This window comes from Haliotis rubra, unplaced genomic scaffold (genome assembly GCF_003918875.1).
Source record: "Haliotis rubra isolate DU_JTF1 unplaced genomic scaffold, ASM391887v1 Scf680, whole genome shotgun sequence".
NCBI classification, from domain to species: Eukaryota; Metazoa; Mollusca; class Gastropoda; order Lepetellida; family Haliotidae; genus Haliotis; species Haliotis rubra.
In genome coordinates, this window is record NW_025767391.1 from 352,055 (window position 1) to 369,537 (window position 17,483).

Genomic DNA, 17,483 nt, shown 5'->3' on the forward strand with positions numbered 1-17,483 from the left:
TATTTCTAAAGAATAAACTAGAAGTTCCTGTGTGTAGCAGTTCCATATATCTCTCCGCGTTCTGGCTGACAGTTTTTAACTAGGCGCTGGAAACGAAGAACTAATCCCTAATGATTGTGGTGTCTGCAGCCGAGCTTCGCACCTGTAGGTATATAAGCTCGTCCTCTTTGACCTTCGCAGATTTTCAACGGAGAAATGAGTTCTCCTTGCCGTGCACTGTCTCCCGTTAAAAACACAGGCGGCGAAATGAAGTTAACCTAATGACTGCTTCTACACAAACAGCTTCCTTGAGTCAGAATCATAGAGTGCGGCACAGAATAACGCATTAGTCGTGCAATAAACCTGGTCTGTACGAGTCACCACGCGTATGAAACTTCGGCAATATTCAGTTAAGACATAACGCCCCCTTGTTCATTTCTTCAGACAAGAAACAGGCAACGTATGTGATTATTTTTAGAAAGACACGATGGAATGATTTTGCCAGTTGTTCTTTTCTTTCTCAAAACAGCATCGGTACATCTCACAAATTATTAAGACGGAAATAACCAAGAAAACACGTAAATCAAGCCACTTTGGCTGTCATCTGCTGTCCGGGCTTTGTACTTCTAAAAACGTTGAACTCTGGACGTAGAAATCAGAAAGCGTTATGAAGCCAGTTCAGTCTCAAACAGTGTTTACTCTTTCCTATCCATCTCCTGTATAACGATACACTTCCAATGTTAAAACGAACAGCTGTTGATACTATTTGTTTAGATCCAAATCTTTTACATCGAGCACCAACACTGAATTTATTCCTTGGTGGTCATAAAAAACGTGTATATAGGTTATATCGAATACCTATATTTTAGCTATTTCTCGATAGTTATCGCCGCCATATAGCTGGGTGCGGCGCATCTCTCTCTCTCTCTACCCCACCCACCCCCAACCCCACCCCTCCACCCCAAAAATTAGGAAATATCGAACAATAAAGGGAAGTGGGTTATATCGAACTGATATATATTTTATTCCTCTATACTTATTATGTAAGGGAAGTTCGCTTATATCGAACATCTGTGTTGAAGCTATTCCTCAGTAGTAGCATAAACATGACATTCGGAACTATCGAACATGAAAACATTAGTTATACATTGGAAGAAGTAAGAGAGGTGACATTCGGTTATATCGAGCAAAATATATAGTATTCATAGGTAGATATCATGTACGAGAAATTCGATTATATCGAACACTAGTCTGTCGTACAGACCCTGAAGCAAATATATCCAAGAAAGCCCACGCAAGTCTAGAAAATGTGGCAAGTCTAGATTTCAAACTAAACTCACTCACTGCTATACACACACCAAAACATTTGACATAGTCGTAACTAATTGACATATACATGAAGAGTATTTTGCCATTGCGGGGGATATTGATGACTTTTTCTCCTTGTTACATTATATACTGAGTCAAAAAAGAAACTTCACATTCTTTCTTCAGGGCACTATAAAAGAACAAAAGATGGTAAGATGGTTAAATTGTTATGATTTCATTGCTGAGATCTGTGTGATGTACTCGATACACTGACAGTGCCATAATCAGTTCCATTAGGCTACACCGCCGTTCCAAAACAAGGGTATACAGAATGTCAAGTCACAATATGGACGCCGAGAATGGAGATTGGCAGCCCGCAACCGATTTCGAATGGTCTGTGAGGACAGTCGACCTCTAAACATCTCAGCCCTGGTTCGTGTAGCCGGCAGAAATCTGTCACGTAGGTGACGTAGGACGATTTGACAGACTTCTGCTCGTGACGTCACACGTGGACGACCCGACCTTGGGCGATCAGAAGTGGTGCCAGTTTGTTGTAGACGACCTCGCAAGTCATACACAGTACGACGGCTGCATCCCATTGCTCTTGCGACGTCAATAACTGATCTTCCCGCTTGCAACATGTCAACGGCACGTTCACGTTGCACATTTGACAATCGTGGCATTTCAAGTACCGTTAGAACTGTGGTTTAAAAGTGTTTTTTCAATTCTTGAGGCCAATGCAAACACGTGCATATGAAGAAAACTTCGATGCGAAGATCACGTGATCGACTGCACGCGCAAAACCTGATTTGGCACTAACGTCATTTGCACGAGAATGGATGGGTTTGAGTGGGTTTTGCTAACGTTTTTCCAGAGTCGAAAGATAGGGATCCCATTTCGGATACATAGATGTATCATCAGAGAAACATTATTCATTATTTTTCAAATTACATTTTGTGAAGTTTCTTTTTTGACTCAGTATATATATGCGACATCAATTAAACTTCCACATATAGTGCAGACACAACCTTTGGATTTTGGAGAATATAAATAACTTTGGAATTTTTTTTGTGACATCCAGTTGTCCAGCCATAGGAATATCAAGAGATGCTACCCTTAGCTGGTATCCTAGACTAAGGCTTAGTCTCTGAATATATATAATTTGGATAGTAACAAACAAGCCCATTTATATTGAAAAGGAGCCCTAGGGAGACCAGAGATTCAGAGAAAAAACCTGAGGAAATCTAGACTTGCTTTATTTAGGGCTTTAGCACTGCAGAGAGGGCTAGGCAGTAGGGAAAATAATGTTGTTCAGGGACTGTGAGACAGACTACTGGTATCCCTGCTTGCTCTCAAAATAGATTTGGCGACACTTGATACTCATTACCCCAAATCGGCCCACACCACTGGCAGTAGGACCGGGAGGGGGTGGGGGCAGTAAATATTCCTGTCACACACAATTAAAGCAGTAATGGGTGATAAGAACCTTTGTACATGTTGTGAAACTCCAAGAAATTATCCCTCTGTAGATTTGTTTAGTCTCTGAAAATGAAGAAAGTCTCAGGGCTCCTTTTCATTATATTATATTATTTTTTTCAGTAAAATATGTTCATTTCAGAGACTAGTTGTTAGTCTAATCGAACACCAGAAGTAACATAATTCCGTAAACGTCAGTACGTAAACGTCAATTGCTTGATGACAGTAAAAGTGTTGACACCGAAACGCCGCAGTCATTGAATACTGGAAGTACTATCGACCGTATCCCTGCCATTTTACCAGCTTCGAAATGTCACTTGAATCTGTAACCAATATTAAACGTTATTCCTAATGAGCTCATATACGTGGATTTCGCTTATATAGAACATCGATCTTAACCACATTAGATTCTTGTTGTTCTGATTATCATTTGCCCTATGTTCTCGCCTGTAATCGCTCAATCGGGGGCATGATGCCCGGGGCATGGGTGGCCAAGTTGTCAAATGCGCAGCAATTCGCTACAACCAATGGTTGTGGGTGCGAATCCAAGTTCCCCGATTATGGTGCTAGGTTTGTTAGTACCGTCATAGTCTAGTACCGTCATTTCCTCACAGATTACGATGACTCTTTTCATGACATAACAAGAATATTAATAGAACCGTTATAACCCAACTCACCAGTTAAGACTGGATATTACGAACATCAATCAATGTTACGAGTAATGATTGTTCAAGACATTAGTAAATTAAATATTAAACCTACTTTCCAATAATGGATACAGTTAATACAGGCGAATGAGTGGATGACCTCGACAGCTACAGTCAGCACTATTTGGGGCTGTATCATGCTTAGTGAGTAGTGGAATCTCACATATATACTACTTAATGGGTACTTTAAACGACATGTTGGAAGACGCAGTGAAGCAACTGATTCAATATTCGTTGTGGTTTAAAGTGCCCATTAAGCACACAAAACGTTGCATTTATCTTAGAGCATAAATGACCTCACCACGTTTAAGTTTATATATGACTGTCAAATATTAGGGTGCTCCCATACTTTTTGTTTGTAGTATAAAATATGTCACATGTGACCTCTTTCTAAATGTCATTCTCTTACTTTGACAAGGCATAAATGTGGTATATATGTACAATAATCAGTAGCGCTTGGGGTAAGCTGACAACCAGTCGCCAGGCAACCGTCCAATCATATGGTCCCTTCTTACGACCGATACATGATGTTTGGAGCCTTCCAAATGATGCATGACAAACTGACTTACAGATACCTTCATCATGAACTGACATCACCTTCGAATTGATATTTAACGATTTTCAATTGTACATTTTGTAGAAATGGTTGTTAAATGAAATGGTTTTCATTCATACTCATATAATGTAAACATTGCTGACTTCTATTAAAACCCGAGAACCGTGGTGATCAGGGTTAGAATTGATCTTCAGTAACCCATGCTTGTTGTTCGAGGCGACTAACGGGATCGGGTGGTCAGGCTCGCTGACTTAGTTGAAACAAGTCACCGTATCTCAGTTGCGTAGATCGATGCTCAGGCTGTTGATCACTGGATTGTCTGGTCCAGACTTGATTATTTACAATATTTCTGATTACGGAATATTGATGAGTGCGGCGTTAAAACAACAAACAAAGAAACTATTAAAACCCGAAATACTGGTAAATGCGGCTTGCACTCACTCACTTCAATATTTAACCCAAGTATTTATACGATGAATTACTAGAAAACATCATTTCTTATAAACATTATAGCGAATATATGAATAGTATCCAATAGCCTGTCAACTCCAGGACAATATGCTCATTAAGAAACCAAGATATAACTGCTAACATGGCTATATCTTCTCCTAAACAATTGCAAACCTTGATAAAAAGACTCACTTCCGAAGTCTAAAGTACTATTTCCTCGCGCCATTGCATAAACCCAACGCCACATTTCACAGACAGTTGAAAAACCGGCATAGTTATATATAGCTTCATATTTCGAAAGCGAAAGTAAAAATAAAGAATACATACAACTGCCAATAGTTGGAGCAACTAGTAACAAGAAACGCAGTATAAAGCATTCCTTCAAAACCTCTCAGATTAAGGCACCGACTTCCAAAGACATACCAAAATATCTTCATCTCATCGAAACTAACTCAGGTCATACTTCACGATAATTTGACAAACATATGTTCATGTATCATAGTGTGTTATGCTCATCCCACACGTTTTCCACGTATAACATCACACCAAATTTCTTCTTGTACTTTAAGAATCACCAGGGCCAAGCGACCACGTTCACCAGCCCCGAAACAGCATATCTGCCATAATTGCCATCTATTTGCATCCCCTTTTCAATAACACCCAGTCATGGGTCACATAACACGCTTTCTACCTGCAGACCGTTTCTGGGAGAAACGTGATACCTCCTTTACCAACCCCCACTGCTTGGCACCGTCCTGTTTCTGCTACTGCTAACTATACCAATGAACGTCACTACCTTTGCATAACAATTATTAAACTGTAATCAAAAGAATGCCGCACGTTCCACATGACTGCCCACACCCCATGAGCGTGGACATGTGCTCTGCAGGGGTCTAATGCACTTTGGACAGCCAGATTCCTGCAATTCGTGATGTCCCTGCAAGTTAAGCAGCCTGTGGGTTTTTTCTGTGACGGTATGCGCGCATGTCCCGTATATAAGAGCCGAGACAGAGTGGATAGTCAGTCTCTCTCTCTGCGGATACTGTTGCCTCGTCTATAGGACAAGCTTCCCCCCTTAGCATCTTGAGAATCGGAAAGCGGCAGGTAAAAATTGTCATTCAACCTCAACCCTTGTTTGAAAACTCAAACCCTAAACCCGTGTGCAACTCCAAACCCGTTTTCCCTACATTATTAATCCAATTTACCATTTTCACACCTTCCTTTCACGTTTTGCAGACTCAGCATCCCAGAAGAGACCTTGTAGTACTGGAACTGATTTTTCCTTCAGTTGACATTTGTTCTTCATCTTTCAAGTCAAAACCACATTGGTTGTGTTTCGTTGTTGTTGAATTTTTCAAAAATTCAAAAAGCCCGCAAAATGAAGTTTCTGAAGATTTGCCCGGTTTGACCTTCAACATTTTATTTAACCTTCAACCGCATCCTAATACTCATGCTTTCTGAAAAAAGTATCAGTTGTTTTCTTTTATTGCTTTGCGTTTTTATTCAAATGATTCTTTAATCAGCAAGCAAACTTTATCTAGAGACCCATTTACAAAAGAATTTACTGGCTTTTTTCTAACACCGGTCGTTTAACGACTCACGGTTCTTAACTTTAAGACAAGTTAATCAGATACGACTGATAGTATCTTTTATGTTAATTAAATTTTAACTTCCAAATGGATTGCGAAAGCCCCCAAAGCCAATAACCATCACTTCAACTAACACAAGACTTCAACAACTCACTCCAACATGTCCAGGTTTCAGGTTTGTTTCTGTAACATCGTGTGTATGAAATGCATGTTAAGCCACAGTACTGTGCTGTTTGTCGGTAGAAGCAAACATCAGCGGTCGTTAAGGGAACCAAAAGTAATTTAACACACGAGGGGAGATAGCAGTGGGATGTCTAATCAGCTCCAAACAGACGGCGTCTTCATTTGCTGTGTGCCAGAACCCAGCACCATGGGATAAACCTTATGGAAGAGCCACTCGCCTCTTAAATAATGTAATATATGAGTAAACATGTTGCGTTGTTGCCCATCGGAGTTTGGTTATAGGAATTCGAAACAAAAGCAATAGTTTGACCCATTGTTTGATTTCTGTCCAAGTTAAGATGAGGATTTCGTTTCACAAACTTTGCGGAAAGTGAGAAATAAATACGATAATCACTCTGATATTTTACAGATATGATTTATGTGGTTTACGGCAAATAGGAAAAATAGGTGTTTTTCTTGCATAAGTAACATTTTATCATTTCATAACACCTTTTATCATTACCAAATACAAAGGTATATTCTAAATAATTAGGAAAAACGTAACATAGAATCATATTTCTTTTTAAACAATAATGTAAAGATGTGTGAAAACGGAGGCTTTGTCGTAACGGTTGGAATTATTTCAATCGAGATAATGTAACAAGCTGAGAAAGAAAACTCCTTCCGCATACAGGAATAAACCAAGCAATGAATTACTGTAACTAACGAATATATATGAACAAATCATCATAAACGAAACGGACAAAATTCATTTGTCGGCACATTTGTATCCAGTCTATTCAGCAAAACTGGGGTTCCAACATTACGGCAACGCCAGGAGAATTAATTACTTTCTTACAAACGGTGCACCGGTTACACAGATCAGTAGTTGCACCGATGCCGTTGTCTCGCGGCAGTGTAACTCTATCCCCCGGGGGTGTTGTGCATGGGGAGGCCATATGAGGAAGGGGGACGGGGGACGCTTATCTGTGACTTGGCTCGATTTCAAGATCCTGCCTACCGTAATACTGGACTCGCGTGCTCTCAGCGAGATATGAGAACTCTGCTGTAGGTCGTGGAATAAATGATAATCGAGTGGCATTGATTATTAACATGAACCAATGTTATATATTGTAGTAAAAATAGTAATAATGTAACATGCTTTTCAAAGAAACAAAAAATTAATATCTAAAAGGTTTTATATGTAACGAGACATCGAAAGATGTGTGGTTTATCGTGGAAGGGAGACAACTTCTTCAAGCAAATGGATATTTCAGTTTTGTGAATAATTCGTGCACAGAATCAAACCAAACAGCTCCGTTCTAATCGACGGTTATCAGGCAAGTAATAAGGAATAAGAAACGTGATGGGATCACATTTCCATTAGCCTCAACAAATCTCCCTGCTTGAAATGCGTTAAAGGCATCAGTAATTGGTAACGCTATACAGATAATTAGAGTGACTCAAATGAGCCCCGTGTATGTCACCTGGGGTTTGTGTAGGATGTTTTAGGACGATATTCGGATGTTTTATAAGCTGTCAGGTCAGGTGCTTAGTTTAAAGTAATTGGTTTCGCTGGCAACACTGGAAGCGTTATGTTCTTAAAATGCGATTTTCATCGAAATAACCATGATCTGAAAACAAGTAAAGACATGGCCTGACACCACATAGACAGCGCTGGGTTAACTCTTATGAACCTACAACACTTTCTAATTGCCATGAACATTAACAGAAGTCTTCATTTCACAGAGACATTGCATTTTTCTGAGAATATATTACCGATATAAACTCCAATTCCAAACATGATGTAAAGTGCCTTGAAAGGTCTTCAGCTGGTACCTAAACACAAGCGGTGTTCGAGCAAGGTTCCCTTTCCTATAAGGACTATACAAAGACTGTAACTTTGTAGAAACCTTTTCATAGTTTTATGTTCATATTTACATATTTACTGAAATGATTAGCAACAGAAAGTATACACTTGTAAAATACCTCTGCCTAAAAAATACACATGTTGTCAAAACGTTACTAGGCTGAACATATTCGCGTAAACAAAAAAACCTCAACGTCCAAAACACCAGCCTCTGACATCCGTATCACATACGTCACCATTGAATAACCATTCTTCATTGTAGTCACTATCACACATGGTTATATAGTTCCTTTAGCCCGACTGTTTAGCTAACACTAACCCTGTTACTACTTCTGCAGTTGATGATGTCACGAATATCGGTAACAATATTTGAAAGAAAAACAGAAACGGTGTTCAGATATGTGTGTTTTATAACATTCCTACTAGTTATACTTCTGCAACCTTGCTACTTTCATTTCTTTGAATCATCGCTTAGCTTCATCCACATTTTTGAAAACAGTTTTACAAGTTACGGTGAAATATTATACTGCAATAAAATGGAGATTGTAACTTTCTAGTTTGTGAAAAGAAGATCGAAACGTTAAACATTGCTTGCTCTCCATACACTCTAATCCAATGTAACCCAGCCCAGCCCAGCCCATCAGAAGTTCTTGTATGTGCGCCTCCCCTCGGTCGCTTCGCGGAGCGGCCTCCTGTAAAAGGCTTGTGACGGGCATATCTAAATATGCACGTGCAGCTTCTATGACGTGAGACACGCGTGTGTGATCTTGCTTTGCGCATGCGCATGTTAGAAAAGGTATTTCGTGCGATGTGTTATTTGCTTTGGTGGAATTGTATCTTGCGGTTGTGAATTGAGGGCACCTCTCGAACGGCAACAGGGTAATGCCAGTTTAAACTAAGGAACCTGTGTTTATGTTTACAATTATTTCAAATTATTTACAAACATGGATAAATGTTTAGTGCTGAATTGATACTTCAGTTTTGAAAACAAATTGTTTCATATTTTCTGAAAGTATTCTGTCTGTAAGGTGAAACAATTAAGTAACATTTGTGAGATCAGTAGTGATGTAAATGTTGCGGTTTCGACCAACTGTTTTGCCACCAGGCCAAGCTAAAGGTTGTTGCCTTTTTAGGGCGCTTAACGTAACTAGAGAGACACTTGGTAAGAATATGACTGACAAATTTCAACATTTCTTTCAGACTCAACCAAAATGGCAAAGTTTTTCAAGCCCAACCAGATGCAGGAGTTCAAAGAAGTGAGTCAAAAGTGGATTGATGTATATACTGAATTATCTACGATTATCTACGACTCTATGGATACAACGCCACTCTGTGTTGTACTTCTATTCTTTGTCGGATTTACGTTTGGATGTAAACTCGTGCATCTATGGAATAGCAGCCATCGATTCCTCTGGATTATACACATACTTCTTCATACGGAATACAAATATAGTTTTCAACATAACATACATATTGATACAAACCCGTTTAATTTTGCTTAAAGAATAGTTTTGTATTAGGGTATGCGCTTCTAATCCCTTGGTTTTTCCATACGTTTGAACCAATGGTTGTACCGTACTTTTACTAATTATTTTCAAAGGCCATAAATTTATACGAATATTTTTTATTCAAAATGATCTATTAATACAAAATAGCTTTGTCATTTTTATCATACTGTGTTCTTTGAACAACGATTTTGGTTTATATTATCTTCTTTATTTGTTAACACGACGTCTTGGAGTTACTTCTTATTCCTTCTTCATCCACTTATTGGAGTTACTTCTTATTCCTCCTTCAGGTGAAATCCGAAACGTTGTGTTGATAAATAAAGAAGCTGATATGTAAAATAAATCGTTGACTTATATCCTTTTGGTTATCAAATATTTGGACGAAAGAATGGACCGTATAATCCGGTAACATACTATCCGAAAACATCATTGTTTGGAACGCCAATATACAAAGGGATATGACGCTCTTCCCGTGATTGTGCTTCAACGTAGCTTCCCTTATCCAAAGTAGTTCGGGGTGTAGTCTTTTCTTCACATTTATTCCTCTCGAAGCTTAATGTAAATGACCAATATATGAGGCACATGTCAATAATAAATGGGCGTTTGATACCAGTTTATTCTTTACTGACCTGACAGTTCGTTCTTATACAAATATCTGAACGTTAGCCACACTTTCCTCATTTGCCTGAGGAATTTCACCTCTCACCCCGACACGTAGCTGTAATATTTATTTACTGTTCAGGCTTTTACGCTGATCGACGCCAACAGGGACGGCGTTATCTGCATCAACGACCTCAAAGAAATCTACTCCAGCTTGGGTGAGTTTCACCTTCTGTTCGAGGTCGCACGCATTTTACTGTGCATTTGGGGCATTTGTGAGGAAATGGTTGCACTTGTTTTAACATGGTAGGATTAATCATATGCGAGCGATACTTGAATGATGTTTGTTATATGTTATATTGACTTCGTGTTGAGTAGGAATACACTTTCACCCAGTCCGAGATTTTACGTTGTGAACACGTATACATGGTGAGCGACAACCAAACTTATTGATAAATGTACAATTAGTCATTACTGAAGACGAATTGTATTTTATTTTACACTTTGTCTTTTTCATTTTAATGTCGACGAGATTCTTTACATAACAGAATCTTATTAAAGATATACAAATTCAACAATTTCAGTTTCGATAGACGAGAAAATGTAGACCAGACAATTCCCGTTTTAGTGCATATACAAATGAGTCTTTTACATCGTGACATGACCGTAACATTTTATCTTACACAGGACAGGCACATGTTGTAGGGGAGATAACTCTAATTTCTTATTCAATTGATTATTTCGTGACTAGTGACAGGATTTGTTCAGGAACGCAAAAGACTTCCGCCCTAATAAATGAAATCGAGGCATAGACGACCATATTGTACTTTCTGACTTAATAACGTACTGTCACTTCTGCTCAGCGTATTCACGTTCAGGTTGTACTAGCGGCAAGCTCCTATGAAATGTACGTCTTACATTGGACCCGTTTCTGATGACGATGCTGTAAAGGCACTATTCTGTAGTTGTTGTAAATAGGATTTGTCTTTCGTACCAGTCAGCAGCGACATGAAACTAATCATTTTGAAATTCGGCGGAAATCTCTTCAGTCAATTACAATTGGCTACAATTTGACTCAGAGGGAGAAATTAGATCTGTTTGCGAAAGGTTCCCATAACGTCGCTGGTAATATGTGACCATGCACATACGTAATACTGTGCGAGATGTCTACTCAAACAACATCCGGACGCTGAGAGCTTTCATCTCCCGACATACAAAGTAAAATGATTTCATCGTTGCCCCAGACAACCGCAGCCATATTTCCCCAAAACCAATCATATTTTTAACAAACATATCTCAGCGAGACATTAGAGGCTTTTATAAAGAACGTATTCCCACGCCAAATACAACCAGGCCAATATTTCCATGAGGAACGGAATTATATATTTATTACCTGCCTCTATTTTCGCATGTCTACAGCTTCTTGAGATTAGTCTGATTCCTACTTACATTGTTGACTGAATGTTTAATGTGAAAGTCGAACAGAGGGTATACCGTCCCTGTAGTCTAGTTGATAGATTGTATATTGGAAAACACAACGACCGCGATTTGATCCCCGGTCGCGTCATATATAAACACTATAAAACAGTATAGCAGCTGTTACTCTGTCTGGGCATCTGTATAAAAAGTTATTAAACAAGATGATCACCTCGGAATTGTTAGAATGTGTGGGGTATACATGTTACACTACAGCTTGCTGCCTCAGTTGCCTAACGTTATACAAACAGACATCAGTCTTGACAAGTACAGAAGCAACAAACACTCGCACATGCACACACTAGCACGCACGCACGTGCGCGCACACACGCACACACACACGCATGCACGTCGTTATATCAGTCCAATAATCAAAGGGTTTTAATAACCTCAAACCCCATGAAATGTTGATATCTTTCTGTGAAATTTATCTGTAAGTTATCATTATTAAAATACTGCATACTATACCGAAGCCGGAAATGCCCGTAAGGCAATTGCTTGTAGTACATGTTGCATTATGATACATTTAATGTAAAGCCTCATTACTGTCCCGCCCTTAGAGCCAGTTTGATGTTGAAAATAATCTATTTATCGATATTCTGCATGGTTTTAGTTTCATCAGCTGCACGTTTTAATGTTAATCTTCATACCGACAGACTACACCAGTCCCGTCAGTTAGGTATGTTTTACATCTATATTTCACTGAAGCACATTCTATATTGCCCATGTATTACAATGTTACAGAGTTATCTGATGTTGTCTGCTATTGTGTTATCAGGCAGAATCCCCCCAGACAGCGAGTTAGAGTCTATGCTTAAGGAGTCCTCTGGTCCACTTAACTTCACAAGCTTCCTTAACCTGTTCGGCGAGAAGATGGGAGGTGAGTTGACTATATAATCAAAGGCAAAATTAAATATGATGATGTTCTTTTCTATCGTATCGTGACTTTCACTGACACACAATTCACAGTGAGGGTTTTAAATGTACTAGTGTGGGTAGGAGTCGGACAGCACTGGATTTCAATATGTTGAATTTTCTCAAATAAAATGAAACATATTAACAAAATTAAAAATACAATTTCGGTGACTTTTATGTATGTACCCAATATACCCATTAAAACATTCGACGGGCAACAACGGCATCATAATCTGTTTTTACGTGAGTTTTGTTTTGTATAACGGTTAAACCACGTAATTCATATAGTTATTATCCTGATTCATTACCGTCATATAATCACAGTTACCAGTGATTCTGAATGTATATAATTATACGTCTATTAATACATGTACAAGAGAATGTAGTTTAGCCTCTTGTGAGGGAGAGTTATGGTGGCGGTGTCTTCAATGCGTTCTCTTGATACACATTCCTTGATGTTGACAGGGGAGCAGGCTATGAACATGTTATCAGTGCCCCAGGTGTTGTATAATATTGCTAATGCATCGGAAAAACAACTTTACGAGTAATTTTATGATAAACGCTTTATTATCTTCATATTTTGTAAATATTAAGTCATGTATTAAGTCACTTACCAAATATGTTTCTTCTAAATTTCTAGTTCTCATCTCATATTATATATGTATACATTGTGCATTATCAAATTTAGAAATCAGTTGATTCAAATTCCCAAACATCAAAATTATGTTGCAAATATATATACGTGCGGGCTGTACAGGGTAGAATAGCTCCCAGTAACCAGTATCTGTGTAATAGGTCGGAGGTCAGACTAGGTGACAGTGTTCGAGTCCTCACACCCCGACATATCTTCATGATATCAACCACCGGCTCGTGAGGGGCAGTCTTGTTTATTTACATGTCGTTGGAATATTCCTAATCTCAACAAGAAACAAAACCTTGTTGGGTTTCATTGAGCACGTAGGACATTCACACTACAAAACGTTCTTTCTTGTGTGTTCAAAAGAATCAAAGCATCGAGTTATTCACTATCATCTGATCATTAACATACAACGGGTTTACTGTGGTTAAAGAGTTGTGCTAAGTCCCAGTTCGGTTCTATAACGGACGACTCCCACGTGGTCCGGTCTGTTAACTCAGTGGTCTCTGCCAATTGTGCTGTATAGATCTGAGACTCTTAAGAACCGTTAACTGACTGATAGCATCGCATCCCGGAATCGCCCGTCTGTGTACGCACATTTTCTAGTACCACGGAGAAGTATGTTTATTACTTGTGCGACTTTGGACTTTCCGACAACATTAGGATAACCCGCTAACTTATTACCAGCTGCGTAAATAACAACACCTTATGTAGTAACATCCATTTCTCAGACCCTGAAAGGTAATGATGTTTACTCCACGCCAGTGTCTATCCGGATTGTCCTTATTGCTGTGTAAGGGTTCTGGTGCCGAGAAGCTGAGATGGCCTACTGGATAACGCTATTACTCGGGTTCGATTCCCCACCTGGGTACAAGGTGTAAAATCCATTTCTGTTGTCAGCTGCAAGAATTCGAGAATATTTGTTACGTCTTGAAATTAAAATCTTTCACCCTTGATAGTGAGGTTATCGTCCAGTTAATGTCCTTCACCACAACTTCTTCTCTTCTCCTTCCAGGAACTGACGGCGAGGAGACCATTAAGAACGCTTTCGCTATGTTCGACGATGAGGGCAAGGGAACGCTGGCAGAGGAATAGTACGTAACGTCGGCGACAGTTAACACCGCCTTGTTCATCACCTTTATACCTTGTTTCACACTGTGATGTTAATAAGGATGTGACACATGAAGGTCCAGGTTAGAATTGACTTCAGTAACCCATGCTGGTCGTAAGAGGCGACTAACGGGATCGGGTGGTCAGGCTCGCTGACTTGGATGACATATATCAGCGTATCCCATTTACGTAGCTCGATATGTTCATCACTGGATTGTCTGGTCCAGACTCGATTATATACCGACCGCCGTATAGCTGGAATATTGCTGAGTGCAGTGTTGAACAACAAACAAACATAAAACAAAACTAATTAAGATGTATACCCCTACACACCGGACTTCTGATCTCGATCATATTAAGTCGTTATTCCAAAACCTGGTTATTCCAGAGATTTTTATTGTTTTTATCTTCTAATTTTACTTTCCATCACTTCTGTAAATATACAGTTGTAAACTCAGCTTTGTCATACAAACAGTTCTCTGTATTATCATCATGTCTAATGGTAGTAAGTAGGATTTACTTTCATGATTTGGTCATTTTGTTTCAGCATCAAGGACTTGTTAGCAAACACTGGTGATAACTTTACCGCCGATGAAGTGAGTATTTGAACATGGAGAAAACCTTCAGACAACATATGTCAGTTTGCATTGCAAAGTTCAAATTCGAATACACACGAATAAGTAATTGATGCTCTTTGACACATTGGAAATTCCATGCGACAGTATAAACGCATCGAAAACAGCTGAAACCACCACGAACGGCACTTTATTCCTACTTTTTGACAAACTTGTGTTTAATTTAATCCTATTCTGTTAGGTTCCACCTGGTATAATAACAGTAAGATCATGCGTGGTTTGACCGTATACATTCAATCACTCGTGTTTTGGGGACTTGAACAGGGATGTGCATTACATCATCTGTGGAGATTGACGTGCCAGAGAAGCGGCATTGTCTGGTCATATTGGGGATGATATCACCGAGGGTACAGCGATGATGATGTCACAGCAACGTCAGATGGTGTTAACATATATGGAGTGTAATGTGACAGTATTTTAAATAGGGTCTCATAAGCGTCCCCCTGCTATAAATCGGATAGACCAGGGCAAAACTATGCTTTATTACACTATACAATTGATAACACAAACTATATTTATTTAATTTCTACCCCTTCACTGTAAACATTTCGTGATCGAGGCCAAGACCAGAATCCCCTGACCTTCCGTTAGTGTTCCAATCACGTGACCAGGAATTTCCTGTTGAATCATTAAGATCACCTCCATTTGTACTATTTGACCCGAGTATAAGTGAATTAGGTTTTATCGCTTCGTAGTAGTATATATGTTAAGTCACTAGGTGTCAGCTTTATGTTCAAAGAATGCATGTTTTGGTAGCTAGCCATTTGGTGAAATCCACGAGCACTATTTGGCACAGACAGATTCAGAAAGATATTCAGGACGAATCTTAGATTCGGACCAACTGTCATATGGTTGTCGTATATCTATAGGACGCTACTCTGAACAGCAAATTATGGATCCTCAGACAACCTGGTCATCAATCATGCTTGGTCTGTGTAATAAACATTAACGTCATACTTTTCACCAAAGCGATTTCGTGTGCAACCTGTGCTACTGTTAGATCTTCTACAAATGAAGCCGAAACGCCGTGGAATAATCCAAGAGTCTAAGAGTCACTATTCCTTTTTTAACTGTAGTACACTTTTCAAAAAACATATTCTTCCACCTTTCGTGTAACTGTGGCCCACTCGTCTGATGCGCTGATATTCCTTGTGCAGAGCTACGTCCCTTGCGCTTGCCAGGATCCCGTGATCCTTAGAATGCACATATCACCCTGATTATGGTACTTGTTATACTATCATCGTGAGAAGGATTTTAACCTCCGTCGTAAATGATTACCCCACTCCGAGCGTTTCTCCCACCTTTACATGGTGCACAAAAAATGGATTAATCCGGAAGTAAATTCAACTCATTCACTTTATCTAGTACATGGATGTGTCTACAACGCTTGTCTTGTCCTTTTCCAGATCAAGCAGACGTGGAAGGAGGCCCCCATTGCCAAGGGACAGTTCGACTACAAAGGGTTCACAGCCAAACTGAAGGGTAGAGAAGAGGATCAAAACTAGATCATTATGTGTCTATAACGTTCTCACCGTCACTTCACGCCTCACCTTGACCCTCACCCTAACCTTGACCCTCGGGTGACGCTCTGTGTACACCTCGGGGGCAGATTCACTTCAGACAGACATCGCCATGGACATTGTAATTGACAGCTGAAAACGAGGCTCGCCGCGAAGACGTCTACCAGAACGAGGTCCCTACTAGAGGTTGTGATTGTCCTGAATTGAAGTTTTGCCTGTTTTTATTAATTTAGAAGTGATATGAACTGCGTATAACACTCCTTGTATATAAGTGAATTGCCTTGATATGAATATATACCTAGAGCTGTTCCCTGGTAGGCTTTGCCGCGATTGGCCGAGTCTGATGCTGTGTTGGAGCTATCCGCTCTGGTTTCGTATTTAGGAACGTGTTCTGGAAAGATCTGTCTGTCTTGGCTGAGTTCCTGGCGCCGCACCGGGTCTCGGCCCTCATCTCTCTCCCCACCCCTTACAACAAGGGCTCATTTCCCCCTCCCTGGCTACATATACGGTGTGCCCAACCCACCGTGGTTTCCAACATACGGGGCCAGTGCCACCAGTGAGATCACGACAGCCGGCGACCTTGTACATACAACAGAGGAAATTCATGCCTCTGTATGAATCAATCCGATGTCGATTTGTGATTTATTTGTTTAATAAAACAAATGTGCACAGAGCATTTTATCTTGAGAGTCTTTTGTCGAACCATCACGTCGCTGGGACTGTTTCACAAGTAATTGTTTGTGTTATCAAACTCAAAGGAATACGATTCCTGGGAGGTATTCAGAAGTTGGTGAATATAAAAGATAAGTATATGGATGGCAACTTCTTATTTAATGTATAACACAACGCTTCTGGGCCACTTCTTGCCCCTATGATCACCTGAAGAAGGGGCAAGAAGTGGCCCAGAAACGTTGTGTTATACAATAAATAAGAAGTTGCCATCCATATACTTGTCTTACATCAAAGGAATTCATAAGTCACACGC

The 17,483-nt window shown here is 39.6% G+C and overlaps 1 protein-coding gene across 1 annotated transcript; it reads left to right on the plus strand.

Annotated features, from left to right (window-relative positions):
* The first annotated feature begins 8,915 nt into the window (after positions 1-8,915).
* On the plus strand, positions 8,916-17,172 carry LOC124258060 (myosin regulatory light chain, smooth muscle-like). The gene is made up of 7 exons (XM_046692137.1): positions 8,916-8,976; positions 9,298-9,353; positions 10,348-10,423; positions 12,460-12,561; positions 14,249-14,327; positions 14,891-14,939; positions 16,385-17,172. The coding sequence occupies exons 2-7, from the start codon at positions 9,309-9,311 to the stop codon at positions 16,481-16,483; spliced, it is 450 nt and encodes a 149-aa protein (XP_046548093.1). The 5' UTR covers positions 8,916-8,976; positions 9,298-9,308; the 3' UTR covers positions 16,484-17,172.
* Positions 17,173-17,483: the final 311 nt, after the last annotated feature.

Bases quoted from the DNA above. Each gene is read 5' to 3' on its own strand.
- LOC124258060 (XM_046692137.1), top strand. From the start codon at position 9,309: ATGGCAAAGTTTTTCAAGCCCAACCAGATGCAGGAGTTCAAAGAA. The intron at 9,354-10,347 runs GTGAGTCAAAAG...TTTACTGTTCAG, and splicing joins AGATGCAGGAGTTCAAAGAA to GCTTTTACGCTGATCGACGC. The intron at 10,424-12,459 runs GTGAGTTTCACC...TTGTGTTATCAG, and splicing joins AGAAATCTACTCCAGCTTGG to GCAGAATCCCCCCAGACAGC.